This window comes from Xiphophorus couchianus, chromosome 14 (genome assembly GCF_001444195.1).
Source record: "Xiphophorus couchianus chromosome 14, X_couchianus-1.0, whole genome shotgun sequence".
Classification (NCBI taxonomy): domain Eukaryota; kingdom Metazoa; phylum Chordata; class Actinopteri; order Cyprinodontiformes; family Poeciliidae; genus Xiphophorus; species Xiphophorus couchianus.
The window spans coordinates 15,074,570-15,094,015 of record NC_040241.1 but is presented as its reverse complement, the minus strand read 5'-3'; the positions used below and the strand labels follow the sequence as shown (position 1 = coordinate 15,094,015).

The following is a 19,446-nucleotide window of genomic DNA, read 5'->3' as shown; positions in this document are numbered from 1 at the left end:
TTATTGCACTTTTCAAGAACTGTTTTGGAAGATTACAACTAATTCTGTTTTAATTCTTTTGAGCAAAGTGTTTTAAAGTGCATGTCCAGTATGTCAGTTATGCCCCATGTTGCAAAACACTACTGCACAACAGACACAGCTAAAACCAGATACTTACATAGACTCCCTAGGGGGACACAACCGATTCTCGCTGTCTGTTGTAAAATCAGACAAAACCTTTGAAGTTTTAGGTCTGCAAGGATTATCAAAGCAATTTATATTTGCTAAATGTCAGAAAATAAGATAAAAATTTCCAGAGATTGTTGTGCTTTTCTACAATTGCTATTGTGAAACGTGTGCATTATTTGCAGTACAAAAATTTTAGTATTTTATTTTCAAAGTCAAAAGTTTATATTTCAATATCTTGTTGAATTACCTTTAAACTGACTGACTTTGGTTAAAAGTTTTGGATGTTTTTCAAGCTTCTTACAATAGTAGGTAAGAATTTTGTCCCATTCTTCCTGACAGAACTGGTGCAATAGAGTTTGGTTTGTCGGTCACCTTGCTCACACGCTTTTCAGTTCTGCCCACAAATTTTCCATGAAACTGAGATTAAGGCTAATATTCTCTCCTGATAACAGAACCCCACATAGAAAGAGCCTGAAAAACTTTGTGTTTTCATTTCCAAGATAGCCAAATTTAAAAGATTTATTAAAAGGTACATGTTCAAGTGACTCGGGGGGAAATGTTAGCTTAAAATAAACACATTCAGTTTTGGTTTGTCATCCTTAAACGAGCTTTAATTGTTCATAGCTACTTTTAAGGCATATTCAAATTCTGTTTGCATTAATTCATTAATTCTGTTCAATACAAACATACCACTTTGGTCTCAATGGAAACAAAAATACTATTTAAGCTACTATTCATTCATAAATCAGCGCCCACAATCCTGGGTTGCTGCTGGCTAAGAGAGGCGCAGTGGAAGGCAAAGTAGGCAGTTGGCGCAGGGGTCTAAATTTAGAGCTTGTGAACTAAATACCAATGACAACAGACAAACTGACACCCACCCACCCACTTGCCCACTTACTCAGTCACACAGTCAGTCAGGTCAGGATTCAACCCCCCTCCCCGCCACGAACTCCTGTATTGGGGATCGCGAGCACCCACTCTGCTCTACTCTACGGCAGCCTCTCACCTTTCCGGCTTCCCACCCTGAGGAGACAGGCACAACTTGAGGTGACCCCCTGAGGGGCCTTCAGGACAGGTAAGCATCACAGGGGCCTCTCCGCAGGTGTGCTTTCCACATCTGATGTGACACTTGTGCTTTGGGTCAAACACGACCTTGCTTACCACTTGGAATTGTTTCCACTGGATTTTCCCGGTACTCCTCACTGTTTGTCAGCTAGTTTTAACAAATATGCATGTTTGCTTTACTCGCCCACAAATTTTCAGGATTGTTAAAAATAATTTTGTGAAACTCATAGGTTACACCTTTTAATTTGAAATATGAATAACAATGAGTAATTCCTTTGTTTTGACTGTATGTGGCTGCTTGTGTTGCTGTACAACTTGGGGTAAAACTTTCTGCTGATTTTTATCCACTGCCTCGCATGTTAGCTGTGACAGCACCTTGTTCTCCAGCCTCGTCCCCACCATCAGGCTGCCCGGGCAATTTCAAACATATTGATTCCCAGATACCCCTGACACGGCTGGCTGCCACGTCTGAAGAGCATGTGCTTGGCGTTTAACAACCCAAGGTTATTTAAAGGGATGTGCTAACTTTGCCCTTTTCACCACCCTAATAAATTCTGTCTGCTTCGGTGGGTTTTTGTGCGTGCAGTGGATGCTATATGTTGGCCAATCAATGCCTAGAATGGCTTGTGTTTGGTCTCCCGTTTTTTATCTGAACAGCTTGTACGGATGTGAGGTGTCTCCTGTGACTTTCCTGTGACTCACGGCAACAAATTCCCAGGGGCAGCCATCATGTCGCAGTTTTCCACCATGACAACCAGGGAGAGGAAAATCCAGGCGGCAGCAATCTGCAGAGAGGTGCAAGGCCAGGAAGGTACCTATCTGATACATCCTCACCTTGACTGGTCCGTTCTTTTGGTTTTAACTCACATTCCAACCATTTTATCCATTTACTTTCTCTCTAATGTTCAAATTTGACAATAAACAAACAAACAAACAAACAAGTCAATGCGTTTATAGGCCCAAGAAATAATCCCTTTGTCTTTGTCACTCGAACATGTTATTCCAGGGGAAGGACAACTGTGCTCTGCAGGGTTGGGGAGGTGGGGGGAGTCTGAAGGCTGCTGACAGCTGAAAGTTATTCTGGCAAATTATAGATCTCGTATTCAGATGCAGGCCTGTGACATCTACATGCTCAGCATGCAGTAGCATGAGGAGCTAACCGCAAAACAAGTGGTGGACATGAGTTGAAGTGCAGAGAAAAAATCTCATCATTCATCATTCTGAATGTACTGTAGTTGCATGTTGTGCAAAAATAGTTTTCATTTGGCAATGAAGAACTACTAATAAATGCCAAAGCAAATTACTAACAAAATTAGTAATTTAGATCGAAGTTACCAAGCCGAGGCACCACCTGATTATACTTTTAGGTCTTAGTTATTTTTTAAGTTTTACCTGCAGGTAAAAGCTCTTAGGTATAAAAGAAACACTAAATGGATTTGACATTCTGGAGCAACATGGCTCAAAGGATCCAGGCAAAATGGGAAATATAAGGTGCAATAAATATTATTCTCTTTTTATTAATCATATTTTTGGCTTTAATTTAAGTTAATAGTTAATAGGATGGGAAACATCCAGTGACTTTTACTGAGGAGCAGACTTTAGAGCACCCAGTATTGAACTTGGCAAAATAAAGTAAGACTGAGCCATATCCTCTTCTTCTTGCAGAAACGACAAAAAAAGTGATGCAAAAACATTGTATATCTTTTGTTGTTTTATCTGTTTTTTTTTTTCTTCTTTTAACTGGGCAAACATCATAGAAATACATAATGTCTAGTTACAGGTTTGCCACAACCCATTCTTATAAGGACTGCAGGTGTGAGACCAAAATTCAGCTGTTTGGCCTACATGCAAAGTATTGTGTGAGTCATAGCTCCATGATAATTATGGAGACAGAAGCGTCATGATGTATGAATGCTTTTATTTCAGCAGGAATATAGAAGCTGGTCATTGGTGGGAAGATGAATGGCAGATAAGAAGAAACCAGTAAAAGAAGCAAAACTTGGTCGTAATCATGAATTAAAGAGGAGAAATTAGTTGATAAAAATACATCCGTCGACTTATAAACAGAACAAGCGTATTGAAACCAATTGATCAACTAAAAATGTCATTGTGCTTGGATAAATGAAAGTGCACGAGAGTTATCGACTTTAGAGGGGTTTGGATATCAGAAAAATAAAATTCTAATAAAATACATTGATTTAAAAAATGAGAAAAAGTTCAAGAGGAACAGACATCTTTGCTACTGTTGCCCGCATAAAATCAGGCAAAAGTGGTCTGATCACCATTTTTGCACAAATGCACAAAATATCTAATAAAGTCTCCTCTCACTCCCTCACAGATGCACACATGGACCTTGGGAAGAAAGTGAGTGTGCCTAAAGACATCATGCTGGAGGAGCTGTCGCTCGCCTCCAACCGGGGCTCCCGACTCTTCAAAATGCGCCAGAGACGCTCTGAAAAATACACTTTTGAGAGCATCCAAAATGAAACCAACAACCAGCTAAATGTAAGGAAAAAACACAAATAGAAGTGTAACTGTAATAGAACTGTAATCACCCTAGTATACACATTATACAGTGTTAGTACAGAGCTTTGACTTTAAAGTGTGGATGAAGTCACAGCACGGCTTCTCTGAATGCAGATCCACAAAATATCCCAACTGTGGCCATCAGATTGTTTAATTTAAACAAAAGCTTATGTGCAAAAACAGTTTTTACGGTTGAGGCACAAGCTCTTAATTATTGAGTTTAGCAAGGGTAGCAGATAGATGCTACTGTGGGAAAATATATACTATGGGAGCAGTACAGTGCAAATTCCCCATATTTGTTGATGGGTCAACAAATATGGGGTTGTTGACTGGTTTTCAAGAAACCAGACCTGTGTCAATTTTGTAAGTCATCCTGATTAGCATGTCTTCAGGATCTCCTAAGTCCTTCTAAACTCAGCTTCAGTTTATTGAAAAACTTATTTTGCATCAAAAATGTAGAAAAGTCACTATCACTTTGCAGATAAACCACAGATTAAAAAGAAAGCATTTATGAAAACCTCTGAAAATCACATTTTGTGTGTGTGTATAATGTTTTGGTGAATGTTGTAATTAGTTTATTAGTTTTTGTTTTTTTATTCTTTTGTGTCCTTTCAAATTTTTGTTTTCAAGCTCCCTTTCTTTCTCCATCAAAGGTAAAGCATTTTTTAGGCCACAGTTGTGCACATAAAATTTAACTTTTTGCCTGAGTAAACAGAGGAAGTAGAAATATAATTATAAAAGAAGACATCCATTAAAATTTTAATAAAAACAACATACAATGAAAGTACTAGCTATATTTTGCTGAATTATAGCATGACTCATTTCTCCATCTAGATGAACGGGTTAAGAAATAACTTTGTATTGAAGCGGTTTTAAATTTTGATCTTTAGAGGATCTGTTGCTTGACAGCCTGTCCCAAAGGCAGAAAACACTAAAAAATAACAGCAAAAGACAGAAAATGACAGCAACTAGGTGTCTAGAACCCCCACTTGTGAGTTTTTCTACAACTGTATATTTGCCAAAAGATTCAGAAATTCTGAATCGTTTTTATAAATGCCTTCATCAATACAAGACCTCAATCATTAAAATGAACTATGCCAGGCCTGCGTGTGGTGATGTAATGCAGTCACTGAAACAGAGTCACCTAAAACTAGTTATAACTTAATTTATATATAATTCACCAGGACATGAGTAGCCTTATTAATGTGCTTCATGTGTGTGCCAAGTCCGCTCTTCCTCCTCTCTGCCTGACCCGTCTCTTGTAAAATGCAATCAAGGCACACCAAGTTTTTCTTTGTTACATTTAATTAAATGATAGAGCTCTTGTTTCCTTTTCCCTCTCTGTTAGCTTTGTATACATTACTTTGCCCCCTTGAATTTTGTAAATAAGGTAATTATTCTGCTTTAGCTATATCTAAGATTTGAACTCCCTAGCGTCGAACTGAAAAGAAAGACTCACACATCTTGCTTTATTTATTGCTCTGGGCGATGGGGGGCATTTTGTTTCAAGTTGTCAACATTTCCTGAGGAAGTCCCAGAGTAAATCATCATAAATATCTTTCCGATGGATGAAAGCCGAGAGCCTACGCTGCAGTATAATTCATCCCGAGCCAAGAAAACAATGTGTCAAAAAGTTGGCAGAGAATTGACTGTTTAGCAAGAAAATTGTGAAAATGTATTTTATCTGCTCACCAGAAAAAAAAGTAGCAATCAAAAGTGGGAAAATATATCCACAAGACATGTCCAGTATGTATAGTGCAGAAAAATACCTCGAATCAAACATTTAACACACTTTGATTTCCTTCATTACCCCATGCTGGACTCTAACAGTTAGTGAAAACAACATTTTATCATGGAGATATGAGTATTTTTAAGACCATTACACCCATAATAATCAATTTAAAGCCAATGTAACAATTAGTTTTTCACTTTTTGGTAAGTAAGAGTCTGTTTTTCTTGATTATACAAACTGGCCACTAGCCTGGAGGATGGAGGAGAGGAAAAAAAAAAAAAAATATATATATATATATATAAGCCAACTGTTAGAGAACATAAGCAAAGAGTGGTGTGATGCCCACTGCACAAAGGAGGATCGGTGATGCTGTGGGCCAGATCCATTTAAAAGCCCTTTAACCTTGTAAGCTGAGTACATAGAGTTTTTGAAATACCAATAATTTTTTTCCAAACAGTAAAAATATGTTGGACTCCACCAGAATCTGAAAATAGGCCGTCAGGACTTTGAGTAAAAATACTGATTAAAAACAAAGGTTAATGGAAAACAAAAATCAACTTTTTTCCATTTCTTTGATCTCTCTTACAGAGCCAAGACGTTTTCCAGACCGAGTACAACCCCGCTACCGGCGGTGGGAATGACTTGGGTGTCGAGCAGCCTTGTCAAGTGACATCCAATGCATCAGATACCACAATGGTGCCAAATCCGGACAGCATCGCCCCGGGTCAGTAACATTGCTGATACAATACACTGCAACATGTTTCAAGGACCCTGTGGAATCATGTGCTGTTGATACGCTGTGGCTAAAAGTGTCTGGCAGAGCTCTGTTCTATCACTCTGCTCTCTCTTGCAACCAGTGTCCCGGTGAGAATATTTACATTATTTCCATAATTCAGTCAAAACAAACTTTGAACTAGCTTTGTTTACTTTATTTTATTTCCGATTATATATGCATTAACTGTGCAATGCAGCTTTTGCTTTGGGTGGAGACGACGAGAGGACGTGGTGTGCACAGAGTACTGGATGTTCCCTGTTTTGATAAGGATTCGACTGTTTTCATTGTTTGTCCTGACGCAGGCTTTGATCACAAAGCAAAACAGTTTCTTCTTGCCTGGAATCTGCTGCTCTCAGGCAAAAATAAGATTACACTTTTTTTTTTTATCATTCCGCTGCTTTGTTTTCCGCCTTCACATTCCCTTCTTTGTCCATCGGTTTTATAGTTCTTAACCTCGTTCCCCTCCCTATCAGCCTTGAACATCTTTTAAAAAATTTGTTGAGTTTTGCCCCACAGGACTTGTTTCCTGTTTGCCTCTCCGGCCACAGATACCATCTGCTTTGCGCCCACATCCTCCCTTCATGTCCTAAAGTTTAGTCCAGCTGACAGAAAACCAACGCTGCGTTAAGGATCAGTGCATCCTGGGATGGGGTAGGGCCAGTTATTTCTGGACCAGACACCATCCCTACTGTATCTGAATGAAGTCACTCCAGCTGTTGCAGAAACCGGGCCAAAGTGCAAACGGTGTCGGATGGTTAAAAAGTCTTAAAATAGCCCCTCCGACTCCCACAGAGGCGCATGTTTCGTTTTAATTTGAAGCTTCGGAGGCTCTTAATAAGACTGTGGTCATAAATATTAAACTCTTCTTCAGAAATCCGTGTTCCTCTCTCGCTTCAATTAGCCGGTTGTGCAAGAAAAAATATCACCCAAATGTTTGACCCTTGCTACAGTATTCTTCAAAAAAATAAAGTAAAATAATAACGCAGTGCTTTGTTACAGATTCTCCCCTAAAATGTGTAAACTTCCGCTTCAGTTCTGTTTGCTCCCTCCTGCTTCCTGCAGGGTGAAACATAAACTCAGGAAAGGAGGGGGAATTGTTCATTGTATGAGGTTAGGAGGTGAACAGACAACCCGCCACCCCCCAGCACATTACATAACGGTTGAGCCCCCCCTCAGTGAAGCGCTGAGCTTGAAGGATAGTGCTTTGGAAAGGCCTCTCCCCGACAACATCCATGTACAAAGCGAGGAGACATGCTTGCTTGTCTCTTTATTAACCCAGCGTCTTTATTTGTTTTGCTGTGAACTTTAACAAAAACAACGATATCACACGCCCGCGTGAACATTTTACACATTCTATCGTCTGCAAGGAATCTTCAGTTGATATTATTGTTCAAACAGAACCTCTTACACATTTTTTTTTTTTGCAATAATATTGCCACAGCTTGAACTTTCTTCACATTTTTCCCCATTTCAACCACAAACAATTTATTTTATTGGTATTTTATGTAATCATCCAAAACAACATATTGTATAATCTGTTAAGCGGAAGGAAAATTATGAATATTTTTCCCTTTTTTCCACTAACAAAACTGAAGTGTGGTGTGCATTGTTTTGGGGGGTTTTTATGTGATTGATTGAACTGTCCCCGGTCTGAAGATAAAAGCATGACATATAATTTTAGAGCCTGTTCATGCCTCAGCATTCTCCTAAGTAAACAGAGAAGGTTTATTATATGCAGAACAAAGGAATAATGAACAAACCAAGTACAGAAGATACAGTAAAATCTTTAAAACCGTACTGATGAACAGAATATAGCATAGCAAGACCTGTTGAGAAATAATACATAATATGACAATACCTATAGAACAGTGGTTCTCAAACTTTTTTCAGTGATGTACCCCCTTAAAAATATATTTTTAGTCAAGTACCCCCTGACACGGGCAAAACATTTTTGGAATTAAAAAGGGGTACAGTGCTGTAAAATCACTGTCTGATTTATTAAAGCCAAACAACTTATATCAGTGAACCTGACAAATACATCCGTATTGCAAACATTGCACGGTTAAACAAAAAAGAAAAACAGAAGACAGTGACCACCAGGAAGGTATAAAACCAGTCAAACCGTTTTATTTTAAAGGATATTGAAACTAAATACTGAATATAAAATTCAGTGCATGAACACACATTTATATTTTATCGAACTTTTCACAAAATAATTTTTCCCAAGACTTATTATGAGGAGCCTACTGATTGTTTAAAGATATTTTGAAAAGCTTCACGTACCCCCTGCAGTACCTCCACGTACCCCCATTTGAGAACCACTGCTCTAGGGTGTCCCTACGCTCTTTCAGGTCTCATACTGATGTTTCCAGTTTTGTTAGAGCCAAATTATAGACAGCGTTTCACCAGGAGACCTAGAGTGAGGAGCCCCGCCCCTTTCCCCCTTGCGCCTCAGACAGAGTTTGGGGGAAAAGATGGCGGTCGTTCTTCGTTCGCTAAAGCTGTTCTTGTTTACAGGCTTCCCACTCGGAAGAAAGGAGAAGAAGAGACAAAACAAAACAAACATCAATTGTTACAACTGTTTCAATACAGCTGAGACATGTAACATAGGTATAAAAAACATTTTTTCTGAGGTAACAGCCTGCGATGTCATCGATGACATCACGTCCGTCCCTGACTGTCACTGATGACATCAGACCGACAAAACGAATGTGATGTCATCGATGACATCGCAGGCTGTTCCTTCAGAAGTGCTTGAATAAGAGGACCACGAGGTAATGTGAAGGCCTGTGAAGGCCCTCGCACCGAACGTGGACGCGAGGGCCTGTGAAGGCCTGGGATCCTTCAAGGACCTGGCCTGTGAAGGCCCTCGCACCGAACGTGGACGCGAGGGCCTGTGAAGGCCAGGGATCCTTCATGGACCTGGCCTGTGAAGGCCCTCGCACCGAACGTGGACGCGAGGGCCTGTGAAGGCCAGGGATCCTTGAAGGACCTGACCTGTGAAGGCCCTCGCACCGAACGTGGACGCGAGGGCCTGTGAAGGCCAGGGATCCTTGAATGACCTGACCTGTGAAGGCCCTCGCACCGCCACGTGGACGCGAGGGCCTGTGAAGGCCAGGGATCCTTCAAGGACCTGGCCTGTGAAGGCCCTCGCACCGCCACATGGATGCGATGGCCTGTGAAGGCCAGGGTTCCTTGAAGGACCTGGCCTGTGAAGGCCAGGGATCCTTCAAGGACCTGGCCTGTGAAGGCCAGGGATCCTTGAAGGCCCTGGCCTGTGAAGGCCCTCGCACCGCCACCTGGATGCGAAGGCATGTGAAGGCCCTGGCCTGTGAAAGCCCTCGCACCAGCACCTGTATGCGAGCGCCTGTGAAGTCGTGTAAAAGTAGTAGAAAAAGTTGAGTACCTTTCTACCGTTTCTACTCTCTGCTCCTTCCATGCGTTGCTCTAGAGCAGTGGTTCTCAAACTTTTTTCAGTGATGTACCCCCTTAAAAATATATTTTTAGTCAAGTACCCCCTGACACGGGCAAAACATTTTTGGAATTAAAAAGGGGTACAGTGCTGTAAAATCACTGTCTGATTTATTAAAGCCAAACAACTTATATCAGTGAACCTGACAAATACATCCATATTGCAAACATTGCATGGTTAAACAAAAAAGAAATCAGAAGACGGTGACCACCAGGAAGGTATAAAACCAGTCAAACCGTTTTATTTTAAAGGATATTGAAACTAAATACTGAATATAAAATTCAGTGCATGAACACACATTTATATTTTATCGAACTTTTCACAAAATAATTTTTCCCAAGACTTATTATGAGGAGCCTACTGATTTTTTAAAGATATTTTGAAAAGCTTCACGTACCCCCTGCAGTACCTCCACGTACCCCCATTTGAGAACCACTGCTCTAGGGTGTCCCTACGCTCTTTCAGGTCTCATACTGATGTTTCCAGTTTTGTTAGAGCCAAATTATAGACAGCGTTTCACCAGGACACCTAGAGTGAGGAGCCCCGCCCCTTTCTCCCTTGCGCCTCAGACAGAGTTTGGGGAAAAGATGGCGGTCGTTCTTCGTTCGCTAAAGCTGTTCTTGTTTACAGGTTAGTAGTGTGAAGCTGGTGGAAACTGTCCCCGCTAAAATGTAAATTTACAAGTTCATTCGGTGCTGATTTCGTAATTACTTGCTAGACGTGTTTAGACGTTCGAGGGAAAAAGAGTGATTTTGTTTCATAATTACGGTTTGTAGCTATAACGGTCGTAAAACAGCCGTTATAGAAGTTTGCTACATGTATCTAAACTTCGATACACTCTCCGACCCAACCTTATTAAGATTTCGGTGGTATCCTGACGGGTTGTGTTATCTTTTGATAGGAAGTGTTAAAGTTACTCTGTTACATGTACCGGAAATCAGTTCTCATCAGTTTCAAACATTTATTATAGACGTTACCACTTTTCCCCTACTTCCCTGTAATTGATTCTACTGTACTAGCTTAAGCTAGATCTAGTCCTCTAAATATGCCCATATTAAATTATAGAACTAATAATATGATTACATTTTTCAGAGTTATTACAATTCAAAGAAATTAGTAGCCTTACAATTTCACTGAACTTGAGGAATAGTTTTCTTTTTATGTAAATCTGTAAGATTTAAATCGATTGTTGAATTGTTTTGATTTGGCCCATGGATGCTGTCACAGCTGGTGTGGGCCGATGTTGTTTATTGAAGTAGATGGAATATGGTTGTTTTGGAGCAACGGAAGGACACATGGACATGAATGCACAAAGGAATGTTCAATGTATGATTGCATGATTTCATGATTTTGACAATTTGTAATAAAACAGACAGAGTTTGGGGAAGAAAACGGCGGTCGTTCTTCGTTCGCTAAAGCTGTTCTTGTTTACAGGCTTCCCACTCGGAAGAAAGGAGAAGAAGAGACAAAACAAAACAAACATCAATTGTTACAACTGTTTCAATACAGCTGAGACATGTAACATAGGTATAAAAAACATTTTTTCTGAGGTAACAGCCTGCGATGTCATCGATGACATCACGTCCGTCCCTGACTGTCACTGATGACATCAGACCGACAAAACGAACGTGATGTCATCGATGACATCGCAGGCTGTTCCTTCAGAAGTGCTTGAATAAGACGACCACGAGGTAATGTGAAGGCCTGTGAAGGCCCTCGCACCGAACGTGGACGCGAGGGCCTGTGAAGGCCTGGGATCCTTCAAGGACCTGGCCTGTGAAGGCCCTCGCACCGAACGTGGACGCGAGGGCCTGTGAAGGCCAGGGATCCTTCATGGACCTGGCCTGTGAAGGCCCTCGCACCGAACGTGGACGCGAGGGCCTGTGAAGGCCAGGGATCCTTGAAGGACTTGACCTGTGAAGGCCCTCGCACCGAACGTGGACGCGAGGGCCTGTGAAGGCCAGGGATCCTTGAATGACCTGACCTGTGAAGGCCCTCGCACCGCCACGTGGACGCGAGGGCCTGTGAAGGCCAGGGATCCTTGAAGGCCCTGGCCTGTGAAGGCCCTCGCACCGCCACCTGGATGCGAAGGCATGTGAAGGCCCTGGCCTGTGAAAGCCCTCGCACCAGCACCTGTATGCGAGGGCCTGTGAAGTCGTGTAAAAGTAGTAGAAAAAGTTGAGTACCTTTCTACCGTTTCTACTCTCTGCTCCTTCCATGCGTTGCTCTAGAGCAGTGGTTCTCAAACTTTTTTCAGTGATGTACCCCCTTAAAAATATATTTTTAGTCAAGTACCCCCTGACACGGGCAAAACATTTTTGGAATTAAAAAGGGGTACAGTGCTGTAAAATCACTGTCTGATTTATTAAAGCCAAACAACTTATATCAGTGAACCTGACAAATACATCCATATTGCAAACATTGCATGGTTAAACAAAAAAGAAAAACAGAAGACGGTGACCACCAGGAAGGTATAAAACCAGTCAAACCGTTTTATTTTAAAGGATATTGAAACTAAATACTGAATATAAAATTCAGTGCATGAACACACATTTATATTTTATCGAACTTTTCACACAATAATTTTTCCCAATACTTATTATGAGGAGCCTACTGATTTTTAAAGATATTTTGAAAAGCTTCACGTACCCCCTGCAGTACCTCCACGTACCCCCAGGGGTACACGTACCCTTATTTGAGAACCACTGCTATAGAACATTAGGCTGGCTATTGCCTTTCTGCACTATTCCGCTCAATTCAATTCTCGCTTGCAGCACAGTTTGTGCTTTCTCCCATTTACTTGGATTCCTCCGGTGGAATTTCTACCAGGCCAGTCAGCGAACAGAAGGAGAAGTTGTGAACGAGAAATAGTTTTTCTGCCTTGTTTTGTATTGTAGTCTGCCTGTAGTTTTAGCAAAGACAGTGGTGGAAGTGAACATGCCTCATTCAGTTCAGCACTTTTCTCTTCACAGTGGGGGATGATTGTTTACAGAATATGAAATTACCGGTAAACTTCATAGCATAGAACTACTTCAATACATATGTCAAGTACAAACGTTAGCGATTGCGTGACATTTAAAACTTCAAAAGAGTCCACACGTCCAAGAAGCAATTTTTTTCAATAGCCGACAGCCCAGACCCTCTGTACGAAACAAAATGTAGGACATGGGAGTTGTTTTTACCAGTTTAACAGAACGTAAATAATCCACAAAGAAATGATCAAAATTCAAACACAAAAGAAAACCAAATCTCAAACATGTTAGGATTGTGACATGAGGTTTGTGGTTGGGACAAAAGTGTAAGGAGTACAGCTTCTTTTGCCAGACACTGTACAATAACATCTGTTCTCCTTTATTATTTGCATTTTCAAAAGCATTTAAGAAGAAAATGAGAGATTAAAAATACACAAAAAAATCAGAAAATGAAGAAAATTCTTATCTGTGTTATATGACCTGCTCAGGATATGGAGGTCCTTTGAAGGACATCCCGCCAGAGAAGTTCAACTGTACAGCTGTGCCAAAGTCATACCACTCGCCTTGGGAGCAGGCCATCATCAGTGACCCTGCTTTGGCTGATACGCTCGTCTCCCACATGCCGGAACTGGAGCCCCAGACAAACCTGCCAGGATACAAAAGCTTCAACAGGTAGCACTCATCAGGAGGGTACTCCAGCTGAAATAAGGATGATTTACATTATCTAATCCATAAATATGTCTACCACTGCTTGACTGTGTGCACTAATCCTCTATGTGTAGCATATTTAGTTCACTAGGTGTCAGATTTCATATACTGTTCTTTTCATTAGGTAATTTCTTTAGTCTAAATCTTTGCAATATATTTCCAAAATCTATTATTTGTAGATAATTAAGTGTGAATTGTGGTATATTCACCTTCTACTTTCTAGTAGTGTGATAAGTCTGTCCCTTTAATTCTATAACTTATTACAAATTTCTACTTAATATATCAAGAACTTATTCATTTATTTATTTTCCATAAAATTATTTGGGGATGTAGGACACATTCAGAGGGATGCAATCTGCAACTTCACCACTAGGAGTCAGCAGAGTCCCACATGGCCCATTTAATTACATAGTTTATTTATCAATAACAAATTCGATGAATATGCTTAGATAGATGCATTTTAAAACGTCACCACCAGATGTCAGTATATTCTATACATCTCCTTTAATTATCTTTTAAAAAATATTTACACTACATAGCGATAATAAATAATTTCTTGAAATATAAATATGGGATGAAGCTTCACCTGTTTGCATTCTGCAGCTTCCCCACTAGGTGTCAGCAGAATTTGCCCTTATGTAATTTGTTTTCAAGGAAAAAGAAGCTTCCCAATAAAACCAAAAACATCTAATAACATCCAATTACGTGATATACTGTATACACAATTTATCGATTTAATATTTCCGGTCATGTTTTCTTTTACCTAATAATAGCAGACATATTTCTCCAAATTCACTCCTTGTGGCCATCTTGCATTGTGCTATCATTATCCAAAACATTACTATTCCAAAGTCTAGCATTTTATAAGTTAAAAATGTGTAACTTTTGCATCTTGTAGCAATTTACCTTTTTCGATTTAATCATATAGAACACTGCCTACACCTAACATGCTGTGTACCTCTCTGTATCCAATGCAAACCTACAGAACACCCCCTGGTCACATCCTGGCTTTAATTAGTAACACAACTTCAAATGTCACAGCAGTGACTCTCATTAGCACATGGCAGCCAACATTAACACCGTCCCTCTGTCACCTCCAGGGTGGCAACCCCTTACGGAGGTTTCAGCAAGGCGCCGAGACCCGACCCCATCGCAGCGCTGCAGGTGGAGACGTTCCCAGAGGTCCCCGCTCTCCAGGAGGATTGTGCTCCGAACCGGCCATCCTTCAATAGAGCGGCTCTAGGGTGGGTGTCAACAGGTGGCTCAGTCACACTCCCGAATGTCTCCCTCGAGCCCACACTCATCCCTGAGTCAGAAGACCTGTGAAACCAAGCAGAAACATCACAGGGGAGGCTTTGGAAGTAGCAGCTTCACCCAAGGTTATTGTGGACATGGTGACATTTGTTTCAGAGCAGGAGCTTGAGAGAAAACCTCCTGTTGGTAACTATCACACAGATGGTGGGAAAGGTAAAGTGTAACCATGTAACTTAAGAAGAAGCTGTATTGGAATAAAGTGAGATTGTATATCAACGTTCACAACAATGCTTTTCTCAAAATAAAGTGAGGCAAAATACAACAGAAGCAATCTTTAGATTTGTTTTCTTTGTAGTTTAATAATATTGATGATAAGATTTATCTTTATGTTTTAGTTTTGAACTGCAGCTTTGTAGCCAGTTTCACAGCATGCTCCCAGTATGCCAGAGTGAGCGACACTGGCTTCTCAGTTGAGTTTCTGTGCGCTACCGTCTCACATTGTGTCGTGTGGGAGGCAGAAGATGCATGTGAGCCAGTGTTGCATGCCTCAAGGTCTCGCATCTTGACAAATCATATCTGCTCCAGTGACACGAGCGACCTGACGGATGTGTCTTTCACCTTGCGGCAGCACCCGGTTGTTGGGCTGGGATTCATGGCTGAGCCGCTCGATGAGCTGTGCCCAGACGCTTATCCCCCCCACCCCGTTTCACTACTTTCTCATGCATAACAGGCTGGCTTTAAGGTGCTTCCAGGTTGGATGAGGCTGTGGTTGAAGTTTGTCAGCAATTTAAGAAACTGTCCTACTTAAATGAAATATAACCATGAATTACTTTCTCATTAGACTAAAAATGTCATAGTTCATGTTCACTGCAGTTACTTTGAAGCTTGCATCCTAATTAAAGAGAAAATTGCTTTATTATCTTGTTTTCACGGGTTTCTGCCACTTATTTTTTATTATTATTATTATTATTATAGATTTTATTACAGACTCAGAGTCCAGATTACATACGAAAGAGAACAAATACAATAAAATAAAAAAATAAAATAAAAAGTACGATAAAAATAAAATAAAACGACTCCTAGCTATTCAGAAGGGAATCATACCAGTGTCTCCAGAGTACAGATGAGTATTTAACTGCACTATATTTGATATTAGTCAACAGTATTATAATTCTATTATTAGACTCGTTTAACCGACAAATAAATTTATACATAAGCTTTCTTAAAACTGCCATCAAAGTGCTGACACGAGCAGATACAAACAGTTCACTGGCACAGGTCCATCTGGGTTTATTTAACAAGAGTCTCAGTGCATCATTATAAGCCACCTTCAATCTTTGAAGACTGGCTTTTTTAAAATTGCACCACAAATGTGCAGAATACAGTGATGTACAATATGATCTAAACAAGTTCAGTTTCACTTCATCAGAACAGAATCCAAACTTACGGACAAGGAGCAATTTGTTCCCTTTCATTAGTAAATGTGGCGAAAATTCCAGATATTAGTTTGAATTCTGTAACTATTATGCAACAATTGAGTAAACATTATGACCACCAACTCAATAGCAGTGCCAAACCACTATGATATCTTAAGACCAAGACCCCTGTGGAGTCTGTCACCAAGAAAATGGCAGCAAAACCTTTAAATCGTGTTGGATATTTTGTTTCTGTTGATCGGAGCATCAGTTCTCAAACATTCATGTTTCGATTCAGATTGTCAAAATCTGGAGGCCAAGTCGTCAACACCTTGGTTATTGAGCAACTAAAGCCAAATTTTGCTGTCGGTTCAAGGGTTTCAAATAAATCCAGAATTTACCTTAATTTATTTAAACACACTATTATAAAATAAATATAAAAATAATTTATTTCATCAAACTATGCACCAGATGTATTATTTTATATTGAAAATTGTCACAATTTGTTTTCTAATGCATTCGGAATTTTATGCTTGATCAGTAAAGTTTTGCATAAAACTCCATTTCTTAGTGCAGTAATAATCTGGATATCTATTGAGGTTTTCTTTTTCTCTACTCTTATCCATGGATGTCTCAATTGCAGCCATGTCAAGGTTATTCTGACTTATTTCTCCTTTTACCACTTTAACCTTTGCTTTCTGGTCTGTTGAGCTGCTCTAATTGTAGATGAGGTCCCTTGGTCTTTCTGACCCCTTGTGGTGCACAGCTGAATAAGGCAAAAATGAAATCAAAGTGAGATGAGGAGATAAGATTCAAGCCGATGCATAAAATAAAGGACAGTGGGTTAAACAGGAACATGAAGAGTATAGTTGTGACAGATTGGATCTCCAATTGTATTTGAATGCAGCACAGTGTTTATTATTGGTTTGAGTGTTGGTAGTTTGGTGACGTTTGGATCATATGATTGAAAATCTGCAAACATAGTTGTGTACCAACAGGACAATAATCACAAACACAGCTCTTTGAAAGGCCACTCTAAACCCCAGGTCACACATAACAACCTTTTTGTAAACACATGATTAAAATAGATTAGCAGTCATTTGTCTTGCACAGATTATTTTTGTGTTTGGAAATCCTGTTTGGGGGATTTGATCGTTTTGATCAAGTTTTACAATAACATTTTATTAAATAAATTTTTATAACTTTTTTTCCCCAAGTGACAGCTTTTTAAAGAAAAATGACTATACAGACAAGTGACTGTACAGACCTTTCTTGCTAGCTGCTATGCAAACACTGGTAACTCTTACAAAATATTGCCTAATGAGAGATAACTACATAACGCATGACTCATCTTTCCATCTCTTTGGATTACGTAAAAAATTAAATAGTCAAAACAATGTTTAAATCTTTGTTGGGGCGAGGTTGCTGTGAAGGGAGGACGTTTCTGTTATCTTTAGAAAAACTTCATTAGAAGCACAAGAAAACAGTGAATGTGCAAATTAAAATTCCATTGACATGACTGTGGTACCTTTTTTTTTTGACACCAGATATTTTGAACTGAATCTTTAGAAGAATGCTGCAGTTTTGTGTGAAGAGTTTCTCAACGGCGAGTGATGTCCCGTGTGTTTCCAAAACTGAGTTAGGAAATGTGTCTCATGTTTCTTAGAGGCTTGTGACTAAGTCCAGTGTCAGCATTCCTCGCCTCTGTCAGAGGGCCTTTGGAATGCGCAGCTCCTGGTGCCACACCCTTCTCCTGGTCCTGCTGAATTCCTCCGGCCAGCACACTTCACAAAGCCACTGGCGGCGCAGTGCAGCCGGTGCCACCGGCTCTGCCAAGGACCACAGGAAACATCCAGCAATGTTTATCAAAGAGGAGACGTGAACTCTCTTTGAACTTTTGCATATCGGGGTATAAAAATGCAGCAAGCGGGAATGTTATTAGCAGAGAGTGTAGCAGAGGCTGAGAGCTGAGGAACCCAGATGATTTGATAATTAATCTGCAGCCAGTTTCCCTTCCAGCTTGTTTCCCCCGGCATGAAGCGGCACAAATATGGAATTGGAGTTGGATTTGTCCGCATAGAGCTTGTTTAGTGTTCAATTATTTGCATGAATTGTGGGAATATGAGTACCAGTCTTGAGTCTTGAGTGTACTTTTCCACATTCAAATCCGCATCAAATCCCACATTAAATTATAAATAGAAAAGTTCACTATGAATTCACTATAGTTAATTCTATCAAAGTTGGGTTTTGAATACTGAGCCTCAAAAACCACAAGAGTTTGGTTGGGGAATTAAGGAGGAAAGACAGGAAGTGACAGTCAAGGAAAGGAAGGATTATGGAAGGAATTACAGACAAGTTGTTTGAATATAGAATACAGTTTGCATATGCAAATATTATCCGATTTTTACTCGTGCAGAGCCCCTACACAGGATTGTGCTTGAATTGTTCTCTGAAGCAAAGCAGACAGTGTGAAGGAACCTTAGTGTGCGACTCTGCACCAAGGGAAAGTAATCGCACACACCTGACAGGCATCCAAGTGTAAAATGACCACATGTTATGTAACATGAAACCTGACAAAATGAGAACAGTCTGTTTTTCTGCGTTCAACAGGTGCAAAAGTTGAGAGGTGTTGAATTTCCTCTACTCCTCTGTTTCCTTTATGACCTGTGTGACCAGGAAAACCAAGTCCACCAGACTTCTGTATCTTCATCGGCACATAACAATGAGCCTTGCTGCCTTTGCAGTCAGTGTCATGTTTTAAAGCTCGAACTCCCTCGGGTTTCCATTTGCACACTCAGCACTGAGCGCTGAGTCTGCTGTATGCTGCTGACACAAACAACCGCTAAAAGGCCCGAGCCACTTGACTGGGCCAGCCGCTATCCCAGAAGGGGTCCTTTAAGTACGCATGGGCCGACAAGAAAACAAATGTGCTGTGAAACATCCACAAGGGCAGGAAGTTATTGCTCTTTCAACTAGGCAAAAAACAAAAACTTTTTGTGGAACTCACTGCACTGTTCATAAACAGATATTACACTTGGCAGTTTCAAGATGCAAGTTTAATCTTTTTCGGTGTATGCTGCCTTGTAAAAAAGCATTAAGGTTCTTCCGTTATGTCTACAAAGTGCAGTGTGTCAAATCTGGCCTGACACAGCTCTTTATGAGGCCCTGTTGTCACATAAAGTTAAGTTGTGTTAACTTGAGTTATGCCATCAGCCTAATCAAATCAGTTTTTATTTTTATTGTGTCAAATTACCTTCAATGTGAAAGGTTGTTCTCTATTGTTTAATTATAAAAGGTTCCCATCTACATTTTTACAGTTTGTTAATAGGTCGTTTCCTCACTAGATTCTGCCACAACCG

The 19,446-nt window shown here is 40.2% G+C and overlaps 1 protein-coding gene across 2 annotated transcripts; it reads left to right on the top strand.

Annotated features, from left to right (window-relative positions):
• Positions 1-1,062: 1,062 nt before the first annotated feature.
• myoz2a (myozenin 2a) lies at positions 1,063-14,999 on the top strand. 2 transcript variants are annotated; one of them, XM_028038375.1, is made up of 6 exons: positions 1,063-1,243; positions 1,891-2,044; positions 3,572-3,738; positions 6,080-6,215; positions 13,199-13,382; positions 14,519-14,999. In XM_028038375.1, the coding sequence occupies exons 2-6, from the start codon at positions 1,963-1,965 to the stop codon at positions 14,742-14,744; spliced, it is 795 nt and encodes a 264-aa protein (XP_027894176.1). In that variant the 5' UTR covers positions 1,063-1,243; positions 1,891-1,962; the 3' UTR covers positions 14,745-14,999. The 2 variants fall into 2 exon arrangements, with proteins under 2 accessions (XP_027894176.1, XP_027894175.1); XM_028038374.1 differs by having other exon boundaries at positions 1,064-1,243; positions 1,952-2,044.
• The last annotated feature ends 4,447 nt before the right edge of the window (positions 15,000-19,446 follow it).